A 12058-nucleotide genomic window follows, 5' to 3' on the forward strand; every position below is an offset into this window, starting at 1 on the left:
TAACTGGTTGTTTACATTTTGCAATTTCACTGACTTAAAACTGAGGAGTTTTTATTCAACACTTCTATTTTGTGAGTGATAAAGCACCACTGGGAAAACCAAAGGAGATAAAACATAAGAGAAATTAAAAGGCAGTCAGGCCCTGGCTGGCTGGCTCGGTGGCAGAACGTCAGGAGAAAGGACCGTCTTTTTCAAGAAATGATTCTAGAGCGACTGGATAGCCACTGGATTTAAAAAACCAAACAAAACACCAACCCCACTCTCACCTTACACTAAACAAAGACGAACCTGAGAGAGATCATACCTGAAAGTAAAAGCTAATACAAGAAAGATTTTAGAAGAAACCACAGAATGAAATCTTTATAACCCTGGAGTAAACAAAATTTTTTGTACAGTAAAAATATTAAGCATAAGAAAAATTGAAAAGGGCACTTCATTAAGATTGAACACTTCTGATCTTCAAAGAACTCATTAAAAAGATACAAAGGCTTTGAGAAAATATTTAATATCCACATATAAATTAAAAAAATATTAAAATAAGACTTGAGACATTTCACATAATATGCCTAAATGACAAGGTGAAAAGATGCTATCAAAGTAATCAGGAAAGTGCATAATGATAACACTTCACAACTCTTAGAACTAAAGAACTGTTACAAACCAACAGCAAAAGATGGTTAAATGTAGAGCAAATGGGACCAAAGGGCGAGCACAAAACAGCAATTCAAGAGGACAAAAACATATGTCCCTGAAAACTGTAAATGTTTAGGGCAGCTTTAGTCATATGAGCCAAAAACTGCAAAAACCCAAATGGATTTTAATTGATGAGCAAACAAATTGTGATATATTTTGATCATGGCACATAGAGCACTTAGCAATAAGAAGATATAACTACTGTTAGATGAATATTAAAACTAAACATACTGTACAGTCCCATTTATATTAACTTCTAGAACAGATAACAAATCTATAGTAACACAAAGTAGACTGTTATTAACTATTAACTTTAAAGGGGCATGAGAAAATCTTTTTGAGTGATGAAAGTATGTATTCTAAATCTTGATTGACATGGTAGTTACACAGGTATGCATTTTGCCTATATTCAATGAATTATACAATTAAAATGTATGCATTTTAGTTATGCAATTAACCTCAGTAAGTTTAACCTCAATGAAAATTTAGAAAATTCTAATTAGTAAGTTAAGCATATTGTATACTGTTAAAACATTTTGGTAGTGATTAAGTCTGTGCTTTAAAACATGTATAATTGGGACTGACATGTGGTGGCACAGTGGATAGAACAACAACCTGGATTCTGAAGTCCCAGGTTCGAAACCCTGAGGTTGCTGGTTTGAGCGTGGGCTCATCTGCCTTGAGCACGGCGTCACTGCCTTAAGCATGGGGTCCTAGACATGACCCCATGGTCACTGGCTTGAGCTCAAACGTCACTGACTTGAAAGCTCAAGGTCAAAGGCTTGAGCCCAAGGTTGCTGGCTTGAGCAAGGGGTCACTGGCTCGGCTGGAGCCCCTGAGTCAAAGCATGTATGGGAAGCAATTAACGAACAACTAAAAGTGCCGCAATTTTGAGTTGATGCTTCTCATCTCTCTCTCTTCCTGTGTGTCTGTCTCCTCTCAAAAACAAACAAACAAAACAAAACATATATGTATAAATATATGTATGTATACTTGGTATCTTTCTAGACCTCACTCAATTTGGGATGGCTAAAATTTACAATAAAGTAGGCAAAAAAATTCCATGAGAGCACTGCCAGAGACCATTAACCAAAAGAAAGTTGTTTAACATGCTGTGAAATGGTATATGGCCACTGGCATCATATTGAATCCTTGCTGAAGAAAAACCTAACTAAAAAAGAGTGTGCACGTTCAAAAACTGAAAAGAAGGCTGAACAAGTAGAATGAAGTTCACTGGTCCTTAAGGTTCAACTCTGAACAACCATGGTATTCCTTGTTTACCAACGTAGTTACTGGGTACTAAGTCTCAGAGTATTATCATACGTTGTGATCCTCCCTAAGAACAGCAAGTGACCACATTTCATATTTCTTCTGTATCTTCCCAAGTGCTAAGGACAATAGATACTCTGACCCCACTTACTTATGAACTATGATTATGCTGCAAAAGGTAAAAAAAGGTAGTGCCCTGGCCAGTTGGCTCAGTGGTAGAGCGTCGGCCCGGCATGTGGAAGTTCCAGGTTCGATTCCTGGCCAGGGCACACAGGAGAAGCGTCCATCTGCTTCTCCACCCTTCCCCTCTCCTTTCTTTCTGTCTCTTTCTTCCCCTCCCACAGCCAAGGCTCCATGGGAGCAAAGTTGACCCAGGTGCTGAGGACGGCTCCATGGCCTCCGCCTCAGATGCTAGAATGGCTCCAGTTGCAATGGAGCAATGTCCCAGATGGGCAGAGCAATGCCTCCTGGTGGGCATGCTGTGTGGGTCCCGGTTGGGTGCATGTGGGAGTCTGACTGCCTCCCTATTTCTAACTTCGGAAAAACACACACACAAACAAAAAAAGTAAGAAAAGGTGAAACACGTCTTTATCCAGCTAGCCTACTTAGCCTAAACACTATGTTCAACATGTAGGATGAGAAAGCTCCTGATGTCTTGTCTCAGACACTGAAAAATTCTACCTTTCCATACATACAGATTGAGTAAGAAATGTTAAGTAGGCCTAGAGTAAAAAAAAGTATCTTGAGGTAGAAGAAGGAGGGTTAGTCATCCAGAATTAAAGGAAAGGACGCATTAAATAAATGCAGTTATTTCTGAATGACTTCCAAGGAAGACATGGTTTTATGGCGTTTAAGGAGATTGAGAGGCATAGCAAATGAAATGAGGTCTGAGTGATTCCTCTGTTAAATAGCAATATTTTAAAAAATCAGTAAAAACCAAGAAAGAATAAGTATTTGTTACTTTGACATAGCAATTCACATGAGAGTTTTCACTTTGCACATTTAAACGAAATGCCAATGCTTTCTGGTAATTGGTATATTATCATTTTATTATTATTACTTTTTTGTACTTTTCTTAAGTGAGAAGCGGGGAGGCAAAGAGACAGACTCCAGCATGTGCCTGCTGGGGATCCACCCAGCAAGCCCACTAGGGGGCGATGCTCTGTCCATCTGGGGCTGTTGTTCCATTACAACTAAAGCCATTTTAGTGCCTGAGGCGGAGGCCATGGTGCCATCTTCAGTGCCCAGGCCAACTTTGCCCAACAGAGCTTGGCTGTGGGAGGGGAAGGGAGAGTTAGAGAGAAGGGGGAAGAAAAAGAGTAGAGAAGCAGATGGTCATTTTTCCTGTGTGCCCGGACCTGGAATCGAACCCGGGACATCCACATGCCAGGCCAAGGCTCTACCACTGAGCCAACTGGCTAGGGCCTCATTTAATTATTAATAATGTTTGGTAAACTATGGACTTGCTCAACCATGTCCAGAACATAAAATAAGTTTACAAAAATTTTCATTTCAGATCATGTGAGAAGACCACAGGGAGGAGACAAACAGAATATAAAATTTCAATGAGAAAAAGAAGAAAAACAGGAGCGCTCAACACTGGCTCCCTGCATATGCAGAGTATCTACAGAGAAAAGTGGGCAAGCCGTAAGCATCTGTGTGTGGCGGGTGCCACAGACTCCCTGCGGAAGAGTGAGGAAGGGACAAGGAATGCCCGGGCTACCATACATTTGGGCTAACAAGAGGGGAATGTGTGGGGAACAAGAAAAGCTGCCTTCTTGGAGAGCTGCCAGAGTCCACCCAGAGGCAATGGTGGCAATTCTGGGAAAGCAGTACGGCAGACAGAATCATCAGTTTGAAAGCTAAGCTGACGTGCTTTTAAGCACTGACATATTATGGCCATGACTGTTTCAGGTTTCTTTTCAATGGAAAAGTACACAGTATAACAACCCTACCTTTGGATTCTTGCCCTCTTTGGCCAACAATGCCCGAAGTCTTTCTTGTGAAGGGGGTGCAATAAAAATAATATATGGTTTCAAGTCTGAATTCCGGAGAGTCTTCAATGACTGAAAAGAAAAGATATTTTGGATCTTTAAAGTAATTTTCATTATTTATCTACTTCCCAATAATATACTTGGGATATAATAATATCTTTAAAAAAAATTACCCATGAGTGTTTCTAAACATTTTTGTAACAAAAAATTCACAGTATTTTAAGATCCTACCATTCACTGTAAAAATATATTGTGTACCTATAAAAATCACACACACACACACACACACACACGCTATTGGCTTGCTCTTCCAATGTAATGACAATGAATGATACTGAAGGATTACAACTATGAAATGCTAAAATAGCTTGCTCATAAGATCCATGTATAATAACTGTACTAAAAACCCATTTTTGAGGAATTAGAAATGAGTTGTCACCTCACCATGTGCCAGGGTCTAAATTCAAGCACAGAGAGAAAGACTTTAAATACATATACAAAAAGTAATTCTGGAAAAACATATCCAAGAAAAACAGACTCTGTGTGGAACAAGAGGTTGTGGCTGTCCCCTTGTCTGCCCCTGCGTGACGGTGTGTCTGCAAACTGGAGCTCTCTACCAAAATGGGAATTATAGGGGCAGCCCCCCCTTTTTAACCTGAAAACATTATTAAGACAATATGCTTAATTTCTCTATGTTCTCTGGCACATCTGCTAGCACAAATAATATAAGAATTTTGAAGAAATTTACTAAAAAACATTTATACTTCTCTTAAATGTTTAAAATTGAAATAGTGGAGACTAAACTCTTTTGTCCACTAAAAACAAAGAAAACCTAATTACTATTTCAAGAGAGCCGTTTTAGTCAACTCCTGTCCCCTGCTTGTTTAATGACCACTGCTTGTTTCCTGGGTTCACACACACAGCGGATTCCAGCACATTAAGGAAAGTGTTATGCTGAAGCTGTTTAGTTTAAGAAAGCTTTACCACAACAACCTTAAAAATCCCAAATTTCTAAAATTATTTCTTAATGAAAATCTGAGAATCAATTTAGTCAATCTGTTAGTCATTTTTAAATTTTTGCTTAGTCTTCCAAACAACATAAACCAATGGAAGTTTCATTATTTAATACAACGAAGCATTCATTATAATACTTGAACCAGGGGTCCCCAAACTTTTTACACAGGGGGCCAGTTCACTGTCCCTCAGACCGTTGGAGGGCCGGACTATAAAAAAAACTATGAACAAATCCCTATGCACACTGCACATATCTTATTTTAAAGTAAAAAAACAAAACGGGAACAAATACAATATTTAAAATAAAAAACAAGTAAATTTAAATCAAGAAACTGACCAGTATTTTAATGGGAACTATGGGCCTGCTTTTGGCTAATGAGATGGTCAATGTGCTCCTCTCACTGACCACCAATGAAAGAGGTGCCCCTTCCGGAAGTGCAGCGGGGGCCAGATAAATGGCCTCAGGGGGCCACATGTGGCCTGTGGGCCGTAGTTTGGGGACCCCTGACTTAAACTATGGTATTTAAAGCCACAACTATGACTTTTATTCTAATTTTTATCAGATCAGAACTGGAAAAGGGATATTCTTTTATAATCTCTAAAACCTTTAAGGTACTACCAGTACTACAGTTACTGTATTTTAGATTTTAGAAAACAGGTACGTGTGTGTAGATAGGTACGTATTTCATTCTCTGAGGAAATGGAGATTTAGCAATCTGTCTGATTTCACACAGAGAATGAGTAGGGAAAAGCTGTATAAGAACTTAATTAGGTCCTGTGGTTCTCGGAGCAAAATGCCATTTCCACTAAGTTACTTTGCAAAAAATACCATTAAGTTCAACACCCTAAACCAAAACAGCTTTACCTGTGCACGAAGACTTAAAAGACATATTTTCCCAGAGTTGATCACTTGCCGTACAGAATCTATGCTGGTTCCATACAAATTTTTCTCAAATTCACCATGCTCAATGAACTTCCCAGCTGCTATGTCTGCCTCAAATGCCTGCCGAGAAACAAAGTGGTAATCTCGACCGGCTACTTCGTGGTCTCGCCTACTCCGAGTCGTATCTGGGTAAACAAAACCACGTAAAAATAATTGGCATGGATCAGGGTAGGACTGGGGATAATTCTGTTAATCAGGAAAAAATTTTATTTTATAATACAGGTTATAAAATATGAATTGAGGACATGTTAAGAACCCAGGTGTTTAACACTGGTTTTATTTCTAGATTGAGAAATGAACAAAAATGTTTTTAGTATCTTAATAGTTAATTTTTAACTTAATACATTTTATGCTTACACTTTAAATTACTTCATCTTGCATTTAAAATACTACTACTCACTTTTCCCCAAAGTTTATTTCCATAAGATTAGGTATTATATAAAGTACCATATAAATTTTAAACAGAGCTTCTGTGTTCAGAGATTATGTCTCAATTTTTCTGTCTTCTGCATCAGTTTAAAAAACCAGAAGCTGATTCCATATTGAATAGAGAATTATAAGAAGTCCAAAATGAAATTCATTTAGAAAGTGGTACCCTAGTCTTAGGAAAAACTGAAATTTCCCAAGAAGATTTGGTTAAAACAAAGTTCTTCTTTCCTGGACAATACTGTTTTGATAAAATGGATAAAAAATTTCCCTAGCCAGTTAGGTTCTAAGGTTACAGTATGAAAAGCACAGGACAGTGGGAATGCATCCAAACTTACGGGGAACTGCAGATGCAAAGCGGTCCTTCTCTTTGTTCATGAGCCTCTGACGTAATTCATTCTGGCCACAGTTCTGTGGCCCAATCAAAATGATAGGTCTTTTCCTATTTGCTGGCTGATGATAAAGTGACATTTCCTCATAAGTTAGGATTTCTTCATTGTCATAGTCTTTAGAAAAAGAAAAAGTTAAGCCCTTCAGACAGATTTATTGCTATGTAATAAACAAATACTCATAGATCTTCCAAAAATACTAAAAAGAACACAATTTATTATTAAAAACACTTAGCTTTTTGAATCAAGATAGTATTATGAGTATCTTCCCATGTCATTATATCCTTTCCAGGATACTATGAAAATAAACCAGACAATATATTAATTGTTCTTAGAAATGTTTATTGCCCCTCTTGTTGTATTCTATGTTTGAATGTTTAATATAAATATACTGTGAAAGAGGGTGGGGCACCAGGGGATAAACTAAGGAGAACAGTAGCTATCATTTTTGTAAAATGGAGATACTAACACTTTATTTAGAGGGTTGGTTTGAGGATCAGACATTGTACACGCTGTGCATAGCGGGCACAGACAAACATTCACAACTAGTGGCTACAGCCAGTGGTATCAGAGAAGGCTGGAATGCTTTTCTGTGATTACACAACTTGAAACCAGGTTGTATCTGTGCGATTCATACTTCCTGCATTTATATTTATTCTGGAATACCTGAGGTCATGACTCAAGAAGAGGTGTAAATTACGATAGGTGGGGTAACATTCCTAAAGCCCATAATTCAGATGAAATCAGAGCTGTTAAGTGAGAAGACAAAGGCAGACACAGATGGCATCGCCCGCGGACAGTCCACGTGACTGGGAAGGGCACCAGGTGCCCACGGTGCAGTGGGACTCTCAGCTAGAGGCTCCATGGAGTGGGGAGTCGTCTTAGTCTTGCCAGTGCTCAGCACAAAGCACAGAGTAGGAACTCAAACGAGACTGGTTTCAGTTTCAGCTCAACCATATTGTAGCTGTAAGAACTTAAGCAGGTCACTTTAATATCTGAATTTGGATTTATTCACCTATAATCTCAAGGACTTGATTGTGAGAACTAAGTGGATGAAGGTATCTAAAGCATATACAGTTAGGCCCCCACGACTACAAGTTACTATAAGTGAGTTATTAACAAAAATGTTAATTATGACGACACCATTATAAACAGAAATGTAATTCCTTCGCTTCCCAAAATGCTTTTCACTCTGAAAAATCTGAGTTCCTTCTTCTAATATGTATAATCAGACTGTGGCAGCAATGTAATCTACAGGCTTCATTTATAATCTGTAGACATCACATTTGTAAATTTTGTAGAGAATAATATCTATTAGAGCTGAATTGATTAACTTGTGTTTCAAAAAATGAAAAACACATTAATCACTTACTTAAGCATAGACAAGAGGCCTAATAATTCAATAAATCTTCTTAGTTACAGTATGTATCAATTAGCATAAAGGATATTTTGGAAAACTTTTTTTAATTAATAGATGGAATCTCAGATTTAGTTTTATATGGAGTTTTTCAATACTCTTTAACACCTTATTTTCATGTTTAATTTATGCTGCCTAAAAATTATTTCAAGGTATTAAGAGAATAAGCCTTATAAATTGTTTAAGAAGTTCAGGATTGCCTTGACTTTATTTTTTAGCCTGTTTCTAACATGAACAAAAGCAGAGGTAGCAAATTCTAATGCCCATAAGGCCCGACCAGGCGGTGGCGCAGTGGATAGAGTGCCGGACTGGGATGCAGAGGACCCAGGTTCGAGACCCCAAGGTCGCCAGCTTGAGCGTGGGCTCACCTGGTTTGAGCAAAAGCTCACCAGCTTGAACCCAAGGTCGCTGGCTCCAGCAAGGGGTTACTCGGTATATTGAAGGCCCGCAGTCAGGGCACATATGGGAAGGCAATCGATGAACAACTAAGGTGTTGCAATGCGCAATGAAAAACTAATGATTGATGCTTCTCATCTCTCTCCATTCCTGTCTGTCTGTCCCTGTCTGTCCCTCTCTCTGACTCACTCTCTGTCTCTGTAAAAAATAAATAAAATAAAACAAACAAACAAACAAAAAAAAACTGGATGGTGTGGAAACTGTTGAACTAAAATAGTAGGTACCCAATGTAAAGGCAACAACCATCATTCAGTCCAGCAGAGTGTTGTCACCTGGGAGTATAAGCCGTGTGTTATTAGAGCTTTTGATTTAAAGAAAAGCTACAACTTGAAAACTCCTGTGTGCCTAACAGCCCGCAGGTAGCCTCTGTGCAACGGGCTAAGATAGTCCTTGTTTACTTAAAATACAATTATACTGTTGTATTACTTTTGCATATAGACAGTTTAAACATTAGAGGAATTTCAATTCAAATTCCTCAATTTAGAGGACTATCAATGTAATACTATATGTTAATTGTCCTTTAATTTTTATAACAATTTTTATCAGAATTTAAAACACTGCATTACTCATAGGATTCCAAAAGAAAATCATTTTTGCTAAATGATTTTGTTAAGCCCTTGTGTCATATTATGAGTCAAACAGGACTAGAAACAAAACTCCCTGAAAATACTAATTTAATTTCCTTCCAATGTTAAATAATGGGTCTCTTTTAGATATAATATAAATCCAGCCATTTCTAAGAGTAAAACTTACCATCATTTTTATTGGCATTATATAAAACCTTTTTCCTCTTCTTTTTATTTTTCTTTGCACACCATAGTTTTCCTGTGGAATAATCATAAACATAACTATAAAATGTAATATTTGTTTCCTTGAATAAAGCTACAAATTGAAGAACTCTATAATAGTTTTTAATTTAAATTTATAAACACATGACATTGTTCGTAGGAAAACTATTTTCCAGAGAAGTATTTACAACTTTTCCCATTTACCTCACATTACAGATCAACAATCTTTAATTTTAAATCTTGTCTTTTCTTTCCAGTTCTCAGATAATCGGTTTTGTCGTTCACATCACTCTGGCCACACACACACGCTCCCTGACAGTTCTAAATGACGTGTAAACTTAAACAGCGTTCCAGATGGATACCAAGAACCCTCTCCTCAATGTCGAATAAAAATGTCAAACCTGATTTTTCTGGCTCCTTATCTTCTTCTATGGTTTGTTTCATGGCTTCCCTTTGCTGCTGGAAGCTTTTCCCTTAATAATAGAAATGAAAAAGAGTAAAATATGTAAGAGACTAGAAGTATTTTTTTTTAAAAATCCAATGGAAAACAACAGAAGTAACCATTTATATTCTCTTCTAATTCTTCCTGCCACTTACGAGAGTGTATCAGCTATGATTATAGGCCTACAAATGTTTGAAGTATGAAGTTTCAACCTCACTTTTAACCAATCCTAAGATATGTATTACTAGAATATATCACCTACTGGAAAAGACAAATATACTAGTGTTAGAAAACCTATAGTTCAATTTTTACAAAGCTTTCATTGAGCCTTTACTAAGTGGAAAGTACTGTGCTGGATCTTACAACAGAGGAACCATTTAGAATGATTTGAAATCAAGCAAATTTATTCTAAGAGCTAACTTTCCAAAACAATACGTGACCATTCATCATTTTTAGACTCCACTCAACATATGCTCCCTTGTATTTATTATTCTCTTTCCCTTTTTTCTTAGTGTGTGTGTATATGCATGCGTGCGTATGTGTAAATATGTGTATGTTATAATAATTTTTTTTAAAAATCACAAATTTTTAAAATTTAGTAATTTATTCTTACTAATGATACAAATAAATGAAAGATTGTTTTCCTCGTAGGAATAAGCTTTTCATATAGGAGGCTTTCAAGGTTTCTGACCTTCATCTTTTTTTTTTAAGCAAAGAGAGACAGACAGGAAGGGAGAGAGATCAGAACCATCAATTCTTCATTGTGGCACTTGAATTGTTCACTGACTGCTTTCTCATATGTGCCTTGACTGGAGGGTTCCAGCTGAGCCAGTGACCCCTTGCTCAAGCTAGGGACCTTGGGCTTCAAACCAGCAACCTTTGGGCTCAAGCCAGAAGCTCTGGGCTCAAGCTGGTGAGCCTGCACTCAAGCCAGGTAAGTCCGTGTGCAAGCCGGCGACCTCGAGGTTTCGAACCTGGGTCTTCAGTGTCCCAGGCCAATGCTTTATCCACTAAGCCACAACTTGGTCAGGTCTTCATCTTCTTTTAAGATGACTACCTTAAAACTAAATGTATTTTCTTTGAAAGCAAAAAACAGTTTTACTTAGAAAATTCTGGATTGGAGTTCTACTTTTATATTTAATGTTTTATCTAATTCTTTCCATTTCAAGCCAGGGATTTCTAAACATCAACAGGCAATTTCCATCTACATTGGAATAATCTGTAGAATGTAGTATACTTCATAAAAACACTTGAGTGTGACACACATAAGAAGCATGAAAGGAGCCCGACCAGGCGGTGGTTCTAGTGGATAGTGTCAGCCCAGGATGCTGAGGATCCCAGTTCGAAACCCCAGGTTGCCGGCTTGAGAACGGGATATAGATATGACCCAGTGGTCGCTGGCTCAAGCCCAAGGTTTCTGTCTTGAACAAGGGTTCACTGGCTCGACTGGAGCCCCCCAGTCTAGACACATATGAAAAAGCAATCAATGAACAACTAAGGTGCTGAAACTATGAGATGATTCATCTCATCTCTATCCCTTCCTATCTGCCTATCCCTGTGTCTCTCTCTTTTTCTTGCCAAAAAAAAAAAAAAAAAAAAAAAAGAAAGAAAAAAAAAAAGCCTGAAAGGAAACCAGGTTGTCTCCAGGGGCTATACAGATTGCATTCCTAAACAAGTAACTATGATGAGAGGGAAGATTCTAAGAGCATTAATAATTGAAAATGAGTATGTCTCTTTAACATAAAAAAAAGGGAACAAAATAATATAAATTACTTTACATATTAAAATGTTTAAAAATATTAGTGTCATACTTCTCAGGCACATTTTTATAGTATACACAAATGTAACTATTTTTTAAATAGCAGACGTTAATGAAAAATGGACATTATGAACTCTTAAAGATCCTTCTAACAGAAAACTATTATCAAACTCAAACTAAGGTGGCCCTATTTAATTGTCCAATAAAAAGATAAGCAAAAGATATAACTGAAATGTACTTGACTCATGTACATACTTTTAGAAACTCAATACAATCAATTGCCAATAAACACCAGTTCTAAATATTTCTGGGCAAAGGCTGGCATGGGAAGAGGATATCAAACTGATATCCAGCAGAAGCATTGAGGAGAGAACTATGATGCCTGCTAGTACCCCACATTCCAGAGGAATGCCTGTAATGCACTGGGAAGAAGCAGGGTGTAGCTTAATATAAGAAGCTCATTTCTTC

General features: G+C 37.5%; 1 protein-coding gene across 5 annotated transcripts in view; it reads right to left on the reverse strand.

Moving 5' to 3' along the window:
* Nucleotides 1-12058, reverse strand: part of PALS1 (protein associated with LIN7 1, MAGUK p55 family member) — a 91282-nt gene that overhangs the window by 4011 nt on the left and 75213 nt on the right. For all 5 annotated transcript variants that reach the window (XM_066278148.1, XM_066278146.1, XM_066278149.1 and 2 more), the window contains 5 exons: nt 9791-9862; nt 9355-9426; nt 6678-6845; nt 5836-6038; nt 3918-4028 (listed from right to left, as the gene is read on the reverse strand). In XM_066278148.1, the coding sequence (XP_066134245.1) occupies nt 3918-4028; nt 5836-6038; nt 6678-6845; nt 9355-9426; nt 9791-9862 (626 nt within the window). The remainder of the gene's footprint in view (nt 1-3917; nt 4029-5835; nt 6039-6677; nt 6846-9354; nt 9427-9790; nt 9863-12058) is intronic.

Source organism: Saccopteryx bilineata, chromosome 4 (assembly GCF_036850765.1).
Source record: "Saccopteryx bilineata isolate mSacBil1 chromosome 4, mSacBil1_pri_phased_curated, whole genome shotgun sequence".
In the NCBI taxonomy this organism is placed as follows: Eukaryota; Metazoa; Chordata; class Mammalia; order Chiroptera; family Emballonuridae; genus Saccopteryx; species Saccopteryx bilineata.